The 20,111-nt window shown below is 42.4% G+C and overlaps 1 protein-coding gene across 1 annotated transcript in view; it reads left to right on the top strand.

Annotated features, from left to right (window-relative positions):
• Positions 1 to 20,111, top strand: part of bif (protein phosphatase 1-binding protein bifocal) — a 74,934-nt gene that overhangs the window by 48,932 nt on the left and 5,891 nt on the right. The window contains exon 3 of the mRNA XM_019049352.2: positions 18,172 to 18,301. Within this exon, the coding sequence (XP_018904897.2) occupies positions 18,172 to 18,301 (130 nt within the window). The remainder of the gene's footprint in view (positions 1 to 18,171; positions 18,302 to 20,111) is intronic.

Below are 20,111 nucleotides of genomic sequence, written 5' to 3'. Positions count from 1 at the left end.
GGGGGGGGGGGGGGGAGTTTTGCCAACTTGCAAAATCGCTACAGTCTGGGAGTTAGGGAAGAAGTAGGAGTTCTGGAAGAGGAAAATAAAGTTGAAGCCATAAATCTGCAGTGTTCAGAATACCGATAATACCCGATAAATAACAGGAATTGTCCGGGAATAAAAAATCACTTATCAGGAGTGTCAACTTATCAGTGAAAGTTGGGTTTGACAAACCGAATAGTCAGAATGTATCAAAACACAATTTTCTCCTTCATTTTGTGGTTAGAGGATTTTATTTCTCCCATAATTGTATCACGTATTTCGTTCCATGCACTTTTCTACTCATGCGTTAAAGTCTCTGAGTCTGCCGAAAAGAGTTCACGTTCGCCCTCATCTCGTGGATTCGCAATCTTACCAACTTGGAAGTCGGAATAGTTGTATCAAGCGTTTGGCCCCATGTGTGTGTGAAAAAGGACCTCATCGTCCGCAGAAAAATCGCCGAAACAGTCAACTTTGTGCGAAGACGATCGAGGGAAGCGCCTGCAAAGCCAGATGGATACTTCAAGTATCGCGCTGTTCCCCGATTTTTAGTCTCGCTCTCGGCTCTTGACTCGCGAAGTGCGCCAAGTTCCAAGGTGCGCACGCTATTTCTGCCGAAGGAAAAACGCCGTATGAACATTCGAGTGTTGCCAAATTTCCCTCGGTCAAACATGTATTTTTGACAACATTCATGCATATTTTTCCTTGAAATTAACGATGCCATCGCATCAACATTGTGTAATCCATTTAAAAAAGAGAAAGAATCGAAACTACGGCTGTTGTTTTTCGCAGAACTTTTTATCAGTTCCTAGTTCGCATTTCTTACTCTCATAATTAACTATTATGGCAGCACTGTGGATTGATCGTGTCGTTGGTAGCATCGGAGGAAGGAAAACAATCTGAAACTGTCGACCATAATTCCTAGATTAAGTGTCATTTACGAAGACGATAAAATTGCTTACTGTCTAGGCACTCGAGTATAAGTGCGGCTTTCTGACGAGGAAGAATTCAATTTTTAAAAATTCAGCAGCAGCTATAAACAACGAACAACCCGTACAGTTCACGCTGTTTTTGAGAATAATGCAAATGAAAAAAAGGAGCATTAGATTGCAAAGGGAGGTAACCTTAGAAGACGTACTGCTATGTTCAGAATGTTGAGTGTTAGGGTGTAACACGATTATCACTCTTTATGCTATGAGTTAAGCTAATATTGACTCCCTTGTTCTTTCTACTCGCGAACTTAAATATTTAGAGTAGAGTATTTGCTGTCATAGATAACAAGAATTAATGTTCTAAGAGCATCTAAGCAAACCAGCTACTATGAGATTAGCGAACTTAACAAAATGTATCTCCTGTACGTCTCTTTGGGGCGTACACTGGAAAAAAAACACATTGGACCTAGATTCCAGACTCTTGAAAACATTGACAGGAAAAAATACTCTTGATTCAATCGGATTTTTGCTTGAATCAAAACGAAATTCGCTTAAATTAAGAGGCTTGGTTCTTGATTTAAGCTAGATTCCGATTGAATCAAGAGTACTTGTTCTTGTCGATGTTTTTAAGAGTCTGGACTCTCGATCCAATGTGTTTTTTTTTCCCAGCGTACTTTAGCGTGGTAGTTACTGTTTTGGCTTGTATATTAGTAAAGTATGAAAGTTTCAAGTTGAAGTATTTTAGTTGGCTAAAATTGGGGGAAAATATTTATAAGTTTACCAGGATATTCTTGTTTCACTGTAGGCAATTTGGCAACGTCTGAAGGCTAATACGGCCTTCTTCCTTAGCACGGCAGTATTCTAGTGCAGTGGTCTATCGGTTCGTCAGTAATTATTTAAGACGTTGCACAATGGGAAGAGCACCGTAAGCTTAAACGTCCTTTCTTCGAGGAATGACTCAATCGAGTCGGACGCTCGACTCGGCGCGATGCAGCCGGCAAATGCGGCAAATGACGTGCATCAAATGCTAATCGTGTTTTTGACGGATGCTCCGTGGCGCTGCTTCGCCCGATCCCGATGTCACAAACGAAACAAGAACAATGGATTCGCCGCATTATTAATGAGTCACCTCAGTCTCACCTCGTGCTCTGCCGTGCTAAGGAAGAACGCCGTATGAACATTCGAGAGTTGCCAAATTTCCCTCGTTAAAACACGCATTTTGACGACATTCATGCATATTTTTCGGCGAAATTTTCAGATATTTTAGATGGAATTGCGTGCAAAAATGTCTCAAAATTTTGGGACAAAATATTCAGAATTTTCTGAATAAATTCAGTTTTTATCCGAAGAAACTTGGCAACGTCGTAAGGCTCATACGGCGTTTTTCCGTAACACGGCAATGCTCGCCGCGTCGATCCCGAGTTCGGTTTCCATTTCATTCCCACCCGACGAACGCTTCCTCCACGGATCGATAATTAATTCTCCCGCGTTAAAGAAAAACGCCGTAAGAACCCTCAGGCCTCGCCAAATTCCCTTTGGCGATTCGCGAATCTTCGGGGGAAACGTGTAAATATTTTCCCTCCGATTTTTCAGATAATTTCGTTCGCAGTTTCACCTATCATTCCCGGTAATTTTACGGAAAAGTATTCAGAACTTTCCTCGAAAATGAACATTTTATCTAGGGAAATTTGGCAACTCTCGAATGTTCATGCGGCGTTCCTCCTTAGCACGGAAGAATTACTCGAGAGCTTTTTTCTCGCTGGGTACCCAGCGATTATCTCCGTCTATTTTTTTGACCCCACTGACCCTGTCAGTTTTTTTCTTTTTTTGACGGTTCCTGGTGTTTTTTGCTCTCCTCGCGGGATTCGCTGTTTTCCATCCGTTTGGCCAGCGTTCAGGGAAAGGACATCGCGGGCTGGTCGTTGAAATTGATAGACTGAGATACTGACAAAGAGGACATAGGGAGTATTGAGTGACCTTATTAGTTGAAATGGGTGAACCTATACCTATAGACAAGGGAGTAAACGATGGACTAACTGTAGTGTTTCTCGTGGGTTGCCGCTAGTTAGTCTATAACCTTCCACCTTTGTCCATTGCAACCACCCGCCTCCGCCAATAGGATCCCTCCATATCCCTTTTGTCTTCTTCGTCGCTTTGTCTACCAGTTTCACCACTCATGCTGCTGGTGCTGTTCACAGGATTGCCGGCGGTCTGCATAACCGGGAAAATCAGGGAGAGTCAGGGAATCTACCAATCACCAGAACATATCGCTGATTAGCCAGCTGGTCACTCTTTCTGGTCATTTTTAAGGCTTGCCATCTTTTAACCAACGACTCGATGTCTTTTTCCATAATTAGATCTGCAAAAAAGAAATTTTGTCCTAAGTTTAGCGCGCAACAGACCCATCAATATGTTTTGTTTTGTCTGTTGTTCTCTATTATAATTGTATAATTAAAAAGAAAAAATAAGGTAAATTGGACTACATTTTTCAATTCGGAACTACAATTTCTGGCTCAGTGTAGAAACAGCGTATGTCCCCACGCACATAAGTATTTTAACAGATGAGCCAGAAATTACAGTTCCGAATTGCAAAATGTAGTCCAATTAAATGTTGGAGGAAGCTAATTGATCAGTCGGCACCTTTACATTCACCTAAGAAGGAAACTGAATCCATGGAGAGGAACCAAGTACTTGATTTACTATGAAGAACACTTTCTTTCATCGAGAATTCTGTCAACGAATTAACGAGTAGATCTCTTGCTTCTCAAAGCGTTTGGTGCGATTTCGCTCAACGCTGCCAATTTTTTGTCATGGAGTTACACGCTTGTTTGCTTGCGAGTTGTCGGTGGGGTTATTTGTATGAATAATTAATCGCAATGAATGGTTCTCAAAATAGATACAGCCAATATTTTCAGTCCCAAAGAGAATGCAAACCACCATAAGGTTAGGTACTTATGTTAATTTGTGAATCGATTGACGTAACTGAACTTATCGAATAACTTTTCGGAGGGCTTGTTACATAACCGACGTTCCTTAGAATCACACATGGCTTCCTATTCGTTGAACGCAGTCGTGAGGAATTTATTGAAATGCGCAAGTCGTCAAATGATGCAAATTATATTGAAACATTCAATCTGAATATTTTCAATATCGTTTTTGGTTTGTCAGTAGTGCCTTTTTTTCCTTGAGACAAAAGGCACGGTTCCCTGTCGAGTAATGTCTCCGTTCGCAAGTCATTTTATCCCGTTTTTTCGCTCTGCAAAATCGTCAGCCTTTCCTTCACCTTTCTCTTTCAGGAATTTTAAGCGGTATTTTGTGTGCTTAACCCCACAATTAATAACATTGAGCGAAGTACATTGAAGTGTCGTAAAGCTTATAGAAAATCTACAATTTTTATATGGTGACTGGTATGTAAAAGTCCGTAAGAACCCCGTAAATTGTTGAGATCAAAAAAGATGTAAAAGTCCGTGATGATGTTGATGTAAAAGTCCGTAAGAACCCCGTAAATTGTTGATTTCAAAAAGAGGAATGATAAAGGTCGTAAGAGCCCATCGACCTGCTTCCTAAAAAATTCTTGGAAAATCCTAAACACCTCCATTTATTAGCCCCCAAAAAAAGCTGGAATGTCGACGGAGTTCATGAAGCACTACAGTATAACAAACATTGGTAAAAAATTTTGCGTTGCTAACAGTCTCTTATCAAAAAATTCCTTCGTGCATCTTTCCAATCGCCTTTCGCGAACTAATGCAAGGAGTCTACTACAGGACTGAAAAACTGGGAATTTTCAGACACTTTCATCAAGCCCGAGAAATGAGAGAAAAGTCAGGGAATTTTATGAAAAAAAAACAGGAATTTTGAAAAAATAAATCAGCGTTGTTCACACACTCAAACCAAGCTGCATTCACATTCTGGTGCGAGAATCAGTGCTGTAAGCGACACTCCGAATAGTGAACAGAAGAATGAGTTTCTGTAGGGAATTGTGATTTTAGTCTGTTAAAATATTGATAAACATCGGAAGTAAAATGGTTCTAATGGACCTGCTATTTGCTGTGAAATGAATGCCAAAATCGTTCGTTTTCAGTTTTACGCGTGCAAATTGTTGATGTAGAAAATCAGAGAATTTCGCGCGTTTCGGCAAGGAAAATCTGGAAAAGTCAGGGAATCTGTTTTCTCCCGAGACCGCAGACGCCCTAGAATGTAATTTGATATGGACTGCATATTTGAAGCTGCACAGAAGAGTTCAAAGTATGTAGTTCTTGTTTCTGTTTTTTTTTCCTTCTCCATGAGGGGAAAACCTCAATGCAGAAATCAGAATGCAGGACCAATTTTAGATCGGAAAGTTTTCAATGGGCAGATTTTCCCGGATTTTTAACTCGCATCGGTCGGATTAAAATGTCTAGGGTGCGGCTGTCGTGCGATCATGGAGGGTGCCTCGTCGACATGACGTCAGATCTCCGTCGCTCTTGGATTTTCTTTATGGTCACGTGACGTGGCCTTTTACGAGCCCCGAGTTACTTTCCGAAGGTAATTAAAGACGCCGCGATTAAAGTTCAAGGCTATAAAAACCGTAGGTGGATCCACGAGAAAGTGCCGTTAATCCTCGACGTTGATTGGTCACTGTAGAATAGCCCGTCTCCGAATTCTACGGGATTTTCAACTCATCGTCAGGAGTTCAAAAAACAAGCAGTAAGCTCCAACGCATTCGCACGATAGTTATTAAACGTTTACGGTTTCCTTGGTAACCTTTGTTTGCTATCAGCTGATATCGAGTAATATGCCTAGGAAGCTCCAACCACTGCATTCTTCCAAAAAACCGCGAAAGCTTTAAAATTCAAAATTTCAAATTTTGAACGTAAAGTACATTTTTTCCATCACGAGATCAAAGCACAGACAAGTTTTGAATTATTGACTGTATCACCATGATTCCAAAAATACACTACACAACATAGCATTGGCTAACAATAAAACAATATTCAATAAAATAAAGTCATGACAAGGTACATAGTCGAAAATGGCGCCGATTCCCATCAACCAACGCGCGGTCTCTCCAATGTAACATGGTCCATTGATACTCCCCAGCAGGGACCGACCGGAATAGCAGCTCTAGTGCAAGCACCAGAGCTGCTAATAATACGCAGTTTCCTTGGTACTGAAAAATTCGAGTAATTAAGCTATCCGAGTTCAGAAATCTTGAAAATGAGGTATACCGGGAATTATCAAGAAACTTCTTCTGGCATCGCGGAAATATGGAGAAACTTCATGGAATCCGCGGAAATTTCGTTATTTGTGAAGTTGTTGGTTGAAACTGTATAGTGCGCATTGGTTTTTGATCTTCTTCGTTACATTAATAATATATTCAAACTATTTTTATGCTTCACATGTGAATTGATGAGATCGCCAACTGGAAGAAACCATAGTGTGCACGAACACGAAAATGGTGATTTGCCCTACCCGAGATGAGTACTGCCGTGCTAAGTTAAAACGCTGTATGGACATTTGAGAGTTGCCAAAGTTCCTTCGATAAAGTGCTTAGTTGTGAAGAAGTTAATGAATTTTTCTCTCGGAATTTTCGGATAATTTAGATTCGATCGCGAATAAAATTCGCTGAAAAATTCGAGAAAAATACCCACGGATTTCTCTGGAAACTCACATTTTATCAAAGGAAATCTGGGAACGTTTGAAAGCGCGTACAGTGTTCTTTTTGAGGTCCTCTAGGAGGATCGGCGAGAACTTTTACTTTCGGACTTGGAGCATTTCTCTCGGGCAGTACCCACCTCATTCTACATTATACTTGGCTGTCGAGCTGCGTGTCACGTGAGTGTACAATGCCGCTGTGCTAAGGTAAAACGCCGTATAAACACTCAAATGTTGCCAAATTTCCTCCAATAAAATACTTAATTTTGAGGAATCCTATATAAAGTCTTTTCCTTAAAAATGTCAGGTATGCTAAAATGAAGAGCGAATTAAATTTTCTGGAAAAATTCTAAGAGACTAAGCCACAAACAGTGTTCGAAACTCACCTTTGAGTTTCAGGAGCCATGTGGCGCATCAAGCTCTATTTTTAGGGGCAATTGAAGATTTTTAGGGGCTAGATTGCTTTTTTGCCTGTATATCACGGCGCATTTAGTGAAAAGTTAGACGCAAGATGTTTTAGTTACAGAGAACCAGTAACTGTAACTTGGGGGAAATTTCGAAAAATCACCAAACAGAAAAATTAGGATTTATTTGGGGGGTGGAGAGAGGCAATTTTTAGGGGCCACGTTGGCGCAGAGCCTTCATTTTTTAGGCGCCAATGCCGATTTTTTAGGAGCATTTGGCGCGTTGGCATCTGTGAGTTTCGAACACTGGCCTCAAATTCCGGATAACTTCTATTTTATGGGAAGAGACCTGGCAATATCCTGTTGTTCATGCGAGGTTTTGCCTCAGGAAGGCAGAAAGCTTTAGTGCACTTGGCAATGTAACACGTTAACAAGTCACTCAACTGCCAACAATGAAGTAATACCAAGCGTCGGAGAGCAAAAGTACCCAAGAGGAGTCGACGAGTTGGTCGCCAAGCGGCTGTCCACGGATTTCTATCCCTTTCAGGAATCATCAGGCCACGCGCAAAATGCGTTCAAAATGGAAACTTGCAGGGCGCCTAATAACTCAGAGCACTGTCTGAACGAGGCGCCCAAAAAAAGTCCGACACAACTCTCCGCCTCTAAAGTTTTGTCCCTGTTGGTCCGTGCCTTCTTATTTTTTCTTACCCCGACCCCCCCCCCCCCACCATAAAAAACAAAAAAACACAGATTGTCGCCCATAGTACTTTCAAAGAGGAATACCTAAGTGTTCAGTCAGCAAACGCATTAGTTTCAGACGTCGCACAGTGATTCGAGTTAATCAAAGAGGTCGGAATCAACATATTTAACTAAAACTGCAAATTTTGAGTTTAATTCGTCACATTTTAAATTTTTAGGGGTGCATAATGTAGGAAGTTTCACGAGAAAACCAACGCAACCACTTTTAAAACCTCAAAGTCTCGTATGAACGGAGTTATGAGCTTTTAAAGTTTCCTAATTTTGTCCGGCCTTCACCATTCATTCGATCCATTGTGCAGCGGTAGCTCACGTTCGATAAACCTCGTTATTTTTTGTCGAGCCATGTAATATCCAATCACCGAAACACGATTTGACCGACTAACCGACCCATCGGTCGCTACTCCTGCCTAATTTGTTGGAGCTCGGGCATTTTAGAGCCCCGGCACGGCGACGAATGGGGAGTCGGACACCGCACCAGGGCGCCAGGCAGGAGCAGTAGCTCCAAGATAAGGATCGACCATGGGCTCCACTAATTGATCGATTGATCGCTTATGTAACTTTCCACCGGACAAATCGTCCATCGAGATTGTCGATCGAAATGAGCGGTGCAGGAAAGCGCTGCCGTGCTAAGAAGGAACGACGTATGGAAATTCAAGAGTTGCCAAATTTCCCTTGATGAAACATGTATTTTTGACAACATACATGCATATTTTTCCTCAAAATTTTCAGATATTTTAGATTAAGTTGCGTACAAAATTGTCTGACAATTTCGGAAAATAATATCCGCCATTTCCCCAGTAAATTCGGTTTTTATCGGAGGATACTTGGCAACGTCTAAAGGCTCATACGGGGTTCTTCCTTAGCACGGCAGAACAGCAGTCGATTCGATGGATCGGGCGGAAATCGGCGGAGATCTCTATCCTCAAATCGATCTCTCTCGTCAGCGCGCATAAAAATTCTTATCTTATCGCGATGGTCGGGTTCGTTGGCGACTGCGCCTGCGCCCGGGCAATTAGTCTATCGTCGTCGTCGTTGCTCCTCGGGCTCTGTCTCGCTGACGTGACGTGAAACGACGTATGAACACTCCAATGTTGCCGAATTTTGAGCCTAGTCTCACAGATTCGAGGCTCGCTCCTCTTAACGTAAGGGAGCCCTGTTCTCAGTATCAGTGGCGTGGCGTGCTTTGCGATATTTCGATTGTTATGCCATTTAAACCTATGGAAAAGGATCGAAAAACAGGGTGTTCGCAGCGAACACCCTAATAATCGATTCTTTACCATAGGTTAAAGGAGCATAATGATCGATACATCGCGATTTCCGCGTGAGCCCTGTGATCAGTATAACGCTGCTTTGCTTCTTGATGCTCATGTGGAAATACAGGAATAAGCCCGTACGTCAAGGGGAGCGACGATGAGTCGGATGAAGATTCATTCGAAATCAGAAGATTGAGGAGCAGAAGAGGAAGAAAAAGAAGAAGAGAGAAATGTAGAAAAGAAAGGAGAAGAGGTATCCAGGAATTCTTCACGGAGAAAAAAAACTCGTGCGTGGGACCCGAAGTTTAGGTCATATGGATCTCTGAAGTTTTCAGATTGAGGATCTGAACACTTCAGGTCTAGCTGCCGAAGTTCGGATCATACATCTGAAACTTCAGTTCTTACATCTGAAGTACTTCGGTTCTCACATCCGAAGTACTTCGGCTCTCACATCCGAAGTACTTCGGTTCTCACATCTGAAGTACTTCAGATGTAAGAACTGAAGTTTCAGATGTATGATCCGAACTTCGGCAGCTAGACCTAAAGTGTTCAGATGCTTAATCTGAAAACTTCAGAGATCCATATGACCTGAACTTCGGGTCCCACGCACGAGTTTTTTTTCTCCGTGTTGAGAAGGAATAGGGGGAAGAAGTACCAGAGAAAGAAAGAGGAACGAGACCATGAGAAAAAGGGTGACGAAACAGAAGAAGATAAAAAGAAATAGGGAGAAAAAGAGGGAGGAGTATAGGATAGAAAAGGAAAAGAAGAGGAGAGGAGGAAGTAAAGGGAGAGGAGGAAGAGAGAATAAAGACGAAGAAAAAGATGCAGAGGAGAAGGGAATAGAAGAATAACAAGAAGAGGAGAGAAGGAAGCAAAGGAAGAGGAGGAAGGAGGGGAGAGAAAGAAGAGTAAGAAAAAGATGCATGGGAGAAGGGAATAGAAGAATAAAACGAATAGGAGGATGATGTGAGAGGAAAATAAGCAGAAAAAATGAAGAAAAAGAGAGAGGAGATGGAGGAAAAGACGAGAAAAATGAGGGAGGGAAAAAATATGTAGAGGGAAAAAGGAAAGAAAGAGAAGAAGATCAAGAAGAGGAGGAGAAAAAGGAAAGAAAAGATAAAAGAGAGAATATGAGAAGAAGCTCTGTCTTCTCCGTTTCTTCTTTTTGTCCTTCTTTCTCTTTTCCTCCTTCCTCTTCTCCTTCCTCTCGGCACTTTTCTTCTTCTTTTTCATTTTTTTCTTCCCTCTCCTTCTCCTCCACCTCCTTCTCTTCTTCCTCTCCCTCATTTTCATTGCATTCCAATCACTGCTACGTCCCAATCTGATCCATGATACGAGCTCAAAGCCATTGAAATGATGTCCTTTACAAAACTTGCCTTGAAAGTACGAGCCTACTCATTGCAATCATAGCACGCTGCTGGCCTTTCAGGAAACTCCAAAAACTTGGCAACGTGGGAAGAGACTTAAGAGGTTCTCCTGAGGACGGGAGCGTTGTGACGTTGTCGTCTCTCCTTTTGGAAGAGGCGACGTCGACGTCGGGGACGAGGCTCTCGTCACTACTCGTCAGTTGTCAAGACGTGCTCCGCACCCAAGTCCAAGGAAAGTAGGCATCATCGGTGAACGCGGGGGGCTCGCACGATGACGTCATGGGTAAGCAGACGTCCATCGACATTGGCTCACGTATCGGCCTCGTCGATCCGAGCACGTCCCCACCGCGAATAGTTTCCAGATCGATGGCTTTAGCTCGAAAAAGCCTGGCAGAATGTCCCATGTGCCTTGTTACACAATTTCCACGCGGGTTTTTCTCCCCCGGTCCCCGGTCCGTGGATCGCTTGCGCCTGTCAAAGGACTCTGTTTTCATGGTTGACGTCTAAAGGAAGCGGCATGCTTTCCGGAGCTCTGGAAAACCTTCAGGGTTGCCACAGTTAGGGGAAACCGGGAAATGTCAGAGAATTTTAAAAAGTCAGGGAAAACCGGGAAATGTCGGGGAAAATGACGAAAATCTCAGGGAAAATTCGTTAAATCACCTTCATTTGCTTTCTAGGATGGGTTTGAGATTTTGAACAAGAAAATTGGCCTGAAAACTATTTTTAATTATGCCTTCTTAACCATCCGGCTTATCTTCAATTGTCAGGGGATTTCACCAAAATGTGTCAGGGAAATCAGGGAAATGTCAGGGAATTTCATTTCCTAAATTCTGTGGCAACCCTGACTTTGGAAACTTTAAAAGCTCACAACTCCGTTTATACATAACTTGCAGGTTTTAAAAGTCGTTCCATTGGTTTTACCGTTAAATTTTCTTCGATGGGCACCCCTTGAATGTAAAATGTGACAAAATTAACAACAAAATTTGCAGTTTTAGTTAAAAATTTCATGTCCACACTCTCCTCGACTCGACTCGATCCACTGTGCGTTGGAACTCCAATCAAAATTTGCGTTTCCCTTAGCACGGCAGACGGCAGTATAGTACGGACGGACTATGGGATCAGTATCATTCTCGAATATCCGTCTTAAAATCCCTGCGGATGTGAGGAAGATCTTCGGCATGGGCACTCTCCGACTTTTCAGCTGAAGCGACAGGACAGACTTGACTGACATGGTGTTGCGGCGATTTCATGCGGTAAATTTGAGGTTAATTTAAAATGGAGTAAGGCGAAGGATTCGAGGAAGAGGATCGAGAAACGGCGGGCATGAGGCGCCGTGTTGAAGGTGACTCATTCTTCGCTACGGACGTGTCCAATGACCGAGCGCAATGGACATGTTTACAAAATAAAATTGGTTCGCTAAAGGCGAGTTATGAATCCACGCGAACACAATGCGTGTGTATTGAGTAGCGCGGTAGCCGTAAACCATTCCCGGGAATACGTCCCACCGTGCAGTGGTTCGATTCCCACTCGCCGTTGGCCAAAAATCCGCAGATCCCATGCTGACGAGTTTTTTCAATGTCTCACAATCAGTATACATGGAAAAATCGCAGAGAACCAGGAAAAGTCTCTAAATTTAATTCCTTGAACTTTTGGAAACTCCACTGGTAAAAAAAAACCTCTTGGTTCAAGAGTGCAGTTTCTTGTCGCCGGATTTAAGAGTCTGGACTCTTGTTTCAATGCAAAATCCGCTTGAATCAATGCAAAATCCGCTTGAAACAAGAGTTCAAGACTCTTAAATCCGGCGACAAGAAACTGTACTCTTAAGTCAATGCACCGCGGCATTGGTCCAAGAGGTTTTTTTTACCAGTGATAGCAAGTATGATGTTTCTAAAATGAACCAGATATTGTACTTCCGTGCAACGCAAAAACGCCGTAAATGCCGTTGTAACTTTTCTTGGCAACAACGTATCATAGTAGAAAAACTTTTGTACCTTGGGACGATATTTTTACGGAATTTTTTCGCAAATACTATCAAGAACTTATCTTGAAAATTTGAGGTGCGTCTGTAAAGCAGCTTTTATGTTGTAAAGCATTAAGTTCCAAAAAACGAGGGATAATCTTGATGGATTTACGGCGTTCTTGCTTACCACGCAGCGTAGTTCCTAATGAAGTAATGGACCATTAGACGAGGTACGAATCTAAGCATTCAGATACATGTTCTTTGACCAGAATTTCATGAGAACACAATTCTTGCATCAAAAATTACTGAAATTAACCCCTAACTAAGATACCAACGTTTTAATGTTACATGGCTTACGTGAAATTTGAATTGCCCGTTGCCAAAAATACGATACCTGACGTGAGTCAAAGCGCGCACAACGGTTTTGGCAGGCTTCTCAATCAAACATTGTTCATTTCCCACCCTTTATTGTTCAAAGTGTAAACAATTTGGTATAGCTGAGCCGAAGCGTCAAGATTGAGATTGCCATATTTTCGTATCGTATAGACTGCTACGGTAACGTTTAGTTTGCGATCTGACGTACGTAGACCACTCAGTGGCGTGGCGTGAATTGCGATGTATCGATTGTTATGCCATTTAAACGTATGGTAAAGAATCGATTATTAAGGTGAACACCCTGATTATCGATCCTTTTCCGTAGGCCTAAATTGCATAACAATCGATATATCGCAAAACAAGCCACGCCACTGAGACCATTATGTATTCATGAGCGGGAGATTTGAATTCACGCCAGTCCAGTTAATATCGCTCACATGACAAAAATACTTAGAACGTCGTTAGGATAATTTAATTTCCACTTGATCTGTGTTAAAAATACTTGCTGGCATCTCGTTGAAAAGTTGATTTTTGAACTCTCCGTCGTGTAAATTGTTTTCTATGCTAAATTTTTAAGATCAAACAATAGACGTTTATTAAATTTCTAGTTTGTACATTACCTATGCGGAAAAATCGAGTTTAGGGTTGGTACCTGCGCGGAAGGTCCCAGCCCTAACCGAGTAGGTAAAAGTGCTTTACCTCATACCCCATAGGGACAAGCCCGGCGCGGGTAGAGCCCAAACCTACCTGCTGCAGGGTTAGCCCTACTTAGTAAGGGCTGGACCCTGTCCAGGTAGAGCTGGGCCCTACCAGCGCAGGGCCTGCCCTGTGGGGTATGAGGTGAAGCAATTCTAGGGCTCAGCCCTAATATAATTTTTTCCGTGCTCACTATAGTGGGCAGTGGCTCATTGAGGTATGCATTTTTCGCATTTACCCGTCGCTGAACTGGACTTGATTTTGTAATTAGGAACCTCGATTTTTGACTCATCCGTAAAAACACTCATGTACTTAGGGATGAACAAATGGTACATTCCTTGTTTCCAAACCGAGCAAGAAATTGCTGTCCCGAATTGCAAAATATAGTCCAACTGATGGTGGTCTTTTGCCTCGGGGAATGGGACCCACGCCACTGTGCGTGAGAGACTTGGATATTGGACGTATCCGATCGTGGGGCTGACACAAGGCTCTCGTTACACAAGTTTATTATTCTTTTATTTTCAACAAAGATGCTCGTGAGACCAGCTCGCGGGTGAGGTAATCCTGAAAAATTGACTCGTGATAGGCCTTCATACGCCATGTAAAACTATCGGTAATGAGAAGTAATCAGGAGGCGAAATGCGTAATTTCGCGCTCCAGCTTGTTTTCATAGACTTGGTAGGCTTACTCATTGCATCTCTGTGGTGCAGATAGTCGCATGCTCGAACAGGATGGCGAGCTCTTGAAAAGTAGGGGAAATCGGGAAAAGTCAGAGAATTTTGCTGCGGAAAAATTTGTGATGTTTTTCCGTGCGCCTTTCCTTCCTTTTAAAAGATTTTTCTCGGTGTATGAAAGAATGGAATACTCATTGCATCAGTGTGGTGCAGATAGCCGCATACTCTAACAGGATGACGAGCTCTTGAAAAATAGGGGAAATCGGGAAAAGTCAGAGAATTTTGCTCCAGGACCGTTATATTTTTCCGTGCGTCTTTCCTTCCTTTTAAAAGATTTTTCTTGGCGTATCAAAGAATGGAATACTTATTGCATCGGTGTGGTGCCGATAACCGTATACTTAAACAGGATGGCAAGCTCTTGAAAAGTAGGGGAAATTGGAAAAAATCATGCTGTGGAAAAATGTGTGATATTTTTCCGTGCGCCTCTCCCTCCATTTTAAAGATTTTTCTCGGTGTATCAATGAATGGAGATGGACTTTTGAGGAAAGATAATCCAGTCGTTTGATTATTAATCTTGTTCTAGAAAAGTACAACCGAGCACTAAGTCTTTTAAATTTTTACACTTTATTATATATCCTATCCATCCGAAGAAAGCTGTGGTGTTTCCAGCCGAAACGTCTTGGTTGTACTCGTTTTTCTAGCCGGCATTGCTGCTCAACCCAGTCGCATGGGTGTCACTGACCAGAGCTCAGTTTTATGAGCTTTTGAACATCCCGCGTAATTGGCCGGAGAGGGTCGGATCACCATGAAACCGGTCGTTAAATCCTCGGTTTTGGCAAGATGGCGCGAACAGAATCCCCCAATACCTTTCGACTTTCCCTTTTTCGGAAGTACGAGTATCATGTACCGAAATTATTTTCGCCCAACGCCGAACGTGTCGTCGACGCTTGCGTCACGACCAGTGGCGAGGCGTGAATATCGATTATCGATATTTTCCCCTTTGAATCTGGTAAAGAATCGATTATTAAGGTGTTCGCTGCGAACACTCTGTATATCGATTCTTTTTCAAGGGTTCAAATGGCAGATCAATCGATGTATCGCAAAGCACGTCACGCTACTGACTCGACTGCGCGGCTGGGCTCGATGATTCAACGAATGCGTGGAAGTTCGATGTTTTGTAATGGACATCACCGGACGAGTGTTTGAATGAAACGATGGTGAAACTGAATAATCACTATCTCTACATTTGTCTCCAGGGTTTTAAACCGTCAGACTGCAGGAGAGTGGACTATGTAGCAGGGTGTCTACCAGTCCGTAAAGTCCGAAAAGAGTACGCATTTTTTAGGTCGATCTGTAGGTATACCTTAAAAGTACGTAAATCTCGCGGAGGGTCCGTAATTTTTCGCATTTTGCGCTGCGCGTTCAGTTCGATCGCCTTATAGTTATGAAACCTCTGTGCTTGGCCGTCAGGCGTATTAGTACAATATCAGCCTATAAGAACGCGGTTGTTGTAGAGGAGCGGAACAAGGCATTTCCCTCGATTTGACGGAAACAGCCAAAAGGCCACGGGAATAGCCGAAGTAGAGCGCGCGGCAGTGCCAAAATCGAAGAATTGCGATACGTCGCGAAAAGGTACTTAAAAAGTACTTAATTTTTCTCCAAAGCGAGGTACTTAAATTTTTCCTTAAGTACCTAACAAGTACTTCAAAAGTACTTATTTTATTTTTGTGGACCTCAGTAGACACCCTGTGTAGAGACGGACCCCTGAAATCCCGCCTCAATGGTGGATTTTGATTCCTATGAGACCGTGGATGAATTCAACGCAAAAAATTATGGAAGGCAGCTATTCCCTGTGTGTTGGTCCATAACCGACAACCGTCACCAAAATTCAGAAAAAACCGCAATAATATGCCCAACTTAATTTCATGCCCTGCGCAACGGACCTAAAATTAAAGTAAGAAGAAAACCGTGTAAAGTCGCCACTCCCGCACCGATCCCACTTTCGCCCAAGAGGCAAATTGGTCGGCCAGACAAGAGCATCCTCTAATTTGTATGTTTTCAAATCGCGAGAAAGCATTATGAAAATCGCAATTAATAGCAAATCGGCCGATGCTGAAACTACTATTTCCCTGTTGTCGCGTGAATCCGAGACTGAATGCATTCTTATGGACGTCAAGGCTCATCAGAAAATGGAACTTGAGAGATTTTATCGTAGACCAATTTGAATAGGAGGCTCCTTTGTGAGCTGCGGGAAGGAAAACTGACGGGAGCTGTGGAAACGCAGGAGCTTGGGCCGATCTGCCGTGCTAAGGAAAAACGTCGTATGAGCATTCGAGAGTTGCCCAATTTCCTCCGATAAAGTTTTCATTTTTGAGGAAAGTTACGGAATATTTTTCATCGAAATTTTCAGACACTTCAGATCAAATTACGAACGAAATTCTCTGAAAAATTGAAAGAAAAGGATTCACAAATTTCCCCGGATATTTATGAATTGTTAGAGGAAATTTGGCAACGTCTGAGGGCTCATACGGCGTTCTTCCTCAGCACGGCAGCGATCTTCTCGTTGTCGCGGTGAGAGGCAGAAGCAGGCTCGAGCCCCGCTTCCACAGACAGCGCGCGACACGAATCTGGTCAGCTGCGCGGGTAATATTCTTTGAAAAATAGATCAAACTTGTTCCCAGAAACATAATTTTTTTATGATTTTTCTGGGAAACTCCCCGAGACGTAATATTGCCCGTATGAACCACTATGAAACCATGAGATCGAACTGGGGAGCAAAAAAATTTCTATCATCTTTAACAGTAAGTGGCAAGAACTGCAGTGGCGTGGCGTGGATTGCGAAGTATCGATTGTTATGCCATTCAAACCCATAGTAAAGAATCTATTATTAAGGTGTTCGCTGCGAACACCTTGTTTATCGATCCTTTTCCATAGGTTTAAGTGGCCTGCCACTTTATTTGGGGACTCCAAGACTGAAAACGCGGCAACCCTGCTAATGTATTTGCCCCCCATCTTTGCATGGAGAGTTTTTTTTTGTGTAGACGTGGACTCTCAGGGTAGGGTGGGATATCCCTTCCATTTTGGCCTCACTTTGAGAGCTTTTTTTGAGCTTGGGAGATGATTTCAGAGGAAACCAGTGGCACCATCGTGTTTCTCGCGAATTTTTATATAAGAATCATTGGTCAAATCGCAAATTTCTCACACATGCAACATCTCCATTTTAAAGGAAACTCGTTGTCGCAAATACGAATGTCACTGCTCTGCTGGGTAACACGGCGCAGTATAAACATACCAAAAATCATTGCGCCCAGCCGCGCACATTACTCGCGCGGCGCGGTCGCGTACCCTTTATGGAAGCGTAGCTTGAATAATCAAGTGGAGAACCAGGCCGGAACGAAATTGCTGATCGAGGATGGAGTGCATGTCTGATTCCTTGATCCTGGCCTGGCTTTGATGTCAAGCAACAGTCCTCACATTGTCCAGCCCCCCCCCCCCCCTTCCCTTCCTTAACGAGTATTCGGATCATCTCGTGGTAATTTATGTTTCGTTTGTACTCATACCTGTACAGAAAAAAAAGGCTGAACCTTACTTGCTGTGGGAGTCATGATTTTTCCTACAATAATCAGGGCTGCCACAATCAGGGAAAACCGGGAAACGTCAGGGAATTTTGAAAAGTCAGGGAAAACCGAGAAATGTCAGGGAAAATTGATCGTTGACACCGCGATCATCTTTCATAGGAGTCAGAACTTTTTACTTTTAGATGGTCATGGTGTCAATGTCAACAAAAACTTAGAAAAACTATTTGTTGACACCATGCTACGTAATCGCGGATTTCCTTTTGATTCGAGCAAAAATCCGATTGAATCAAGAGTATTTTGTCCCGTCAATTTTTTTATGAGTCTGAACTCGGTGCCGATAGACTTTTTTCCAGTGAAAGACGCTCACTAATGGAACCCAAATGATTTAATTTTCAACACCCAACTCTACAGTTGAAGCTCTTGCTGTTCAAATAACCATTAGCATGACTCCTTTATTGCTACTCGGTCGTTGTTTCGCTTCTTTTTTCCATTGATTTTGTTCATTGTTTCTGTTGCAGCTTCGTATCCAGTTCAAGGATGAAACGACCACCTACGAGTACGTCTCTGAATCATCTCTGCTGGAAGACCTCAGCCCAAGTCCCATTCCAACCTGTGGCCAGTCCTCTCCCAGCGTTCCGTCCGTCATAGGTGAGCTCGTCTTTTCGCCCTAGTAGAACAAGCCCGCTCCGCATTCTGCCATCCACGCCAGGCGCCTCACAGTGCGTCTAGTCAAAAAGAGAGGTCGGACAAACTTTGCAGGGTTGCCACAGTCAGGGAAAACGGGGAAATATCAGGGAATTTTAAAAAGTCAGGGGAAACCGGGAAATGTCTGGGAAAATGACGAAAATGTCAGGGAAAATTTGTTAAATGAATCACTAAATACAAAAAGGGCACATGTTCAGAAAACCAAATTGTTCAGGAGACACAAAAAACTATTTATTTCGTGGTAGATATTTTTTTAAACATAACGACTTTCCAAAAAATATCTACCACGAAATAAACAGTTTTTTGTGTCTCCTGAACAATTTGGTTTTCTGTACATGTGCCCTTTTTGTTTTTAGTGATTCAAATCACTTTCATTTGCTTTCTAGAATGGGTTTGAGGTTTCGAACAACAAATTTTACCTGAAAACTATTTTCAATTATGCTTGCTTAACCATCCGTCACATCTACAATTGTCAGGGAATTTCGCTAAAATGTGTCAGGGAAATCAGGGAAATGTCAGGAAATTGTATTTTCTAAATTCTGTGGCAACCCTAACTGGAAACTTTAAAAACTCACAGCTCCATGTATACACAACTTTCAGGTTTTGAAAGTCGTTCCATTGGTTTTCTTGTCAAATTTCCTTCGATGAGAACCCCTTGAATGTAAAATGTGACGAAATGAACATCAACATTTGCAGTTTTAGTCAAAAATTTCGTGTCCGACCTCTCCTGTAGACTCGATCCACTGTGCGTCGTAACTTTAATCAAAATTTGAATTTGTCTTTCTCACATACTGTTCTATTATGAGGGAACCATGCGGTTATGGTGTCTAGGACCTGGAAATACCGGGATTCGCCAGGGACTGAAAAAAATACGGATAAACCAGGGAATTGGATGTATTTCTGTCAAACGGAACTATGTGCATTGAGATATGAGCTCTGAGACCCATAAGATGCATGCGTAACAGGGCTCACGTCATAAGGGACATAGTTCCCTTTGGCAGAAATATGTCCAATTGGTGCTCATAAACCGGGGAATTCTTCAAGATGTAATTAATTTTTAAAATTCGTGGTCAGGCTTGACTTTGCTCCGAAGAATCGGATGAAAGGTGAAAATCTTGAATATTATCTTCGGACTTAGGCGTAAAATTTGTCTTTTCCTCCCAAGGAAAGCGAATGAGGCGAAAGTTAGAAAAAATCCTGGGTTTTATGAAGGCATTTTTCCGTGAAAATCGGGAAATGCCAGAGGAACATCCTGATTACCATTATGCTTCATTTTGTCAGTTTCGATTCTCAGTGGTGTGCCACTGTATAATCGTAGAGCTACAAAGGATGAATTGGACTGCATAGAGCAGAAAGGAACTAAGCCACATCAGCTATTGCCAAAAATCGGGCAATTTAATTTTTTACATTAAAACGGTTTTTTAAAACGGTGCGGATTTTTGTTCAAATGGTACATTTTCGGAATAGTAAGTACGAAGCAAATTCCCTGAAAATTTTCAAAGGAATCCGCACAAACGTTCTCTTCTAAAAAATTTGATTGCCCAGTTAGATTTGAATTCTCGTTGATTCGTCTGTATTAACGTACAGTCGGACATTTTTTTTTTTAAAAAAAAAAAAAAAATCAGCATTAAGTCGCGGCGTTATTGCCTTGGACGGCAACGTCGCAATGTGGCCCTTGGTCATTTCGACTCGACGCTTTGGCCAGGCGCCAGTTTCAGCTAGGCTGTAACCTGCACTGTCGACCCTAAGAAGA

The sequence above is a fragment of the Bemisia tabaci genome, chromosome 4, assembly GCF_918797505.1.
Source record: "Bemisia tabaci chromosome 4, PGI_BMITA_v3".
Classification (NCBI taxonomy): Eukaryota; Metazoa; Arthropoda; class Insecta; order Hemiptera; family Aleyrodidae; genus Bemisia; species Bemisia tabaci.
Note: the sequence above shows the minus strand (reverse complement) of the source record. Positions and strands in the feature narration are given on the sequence as shown.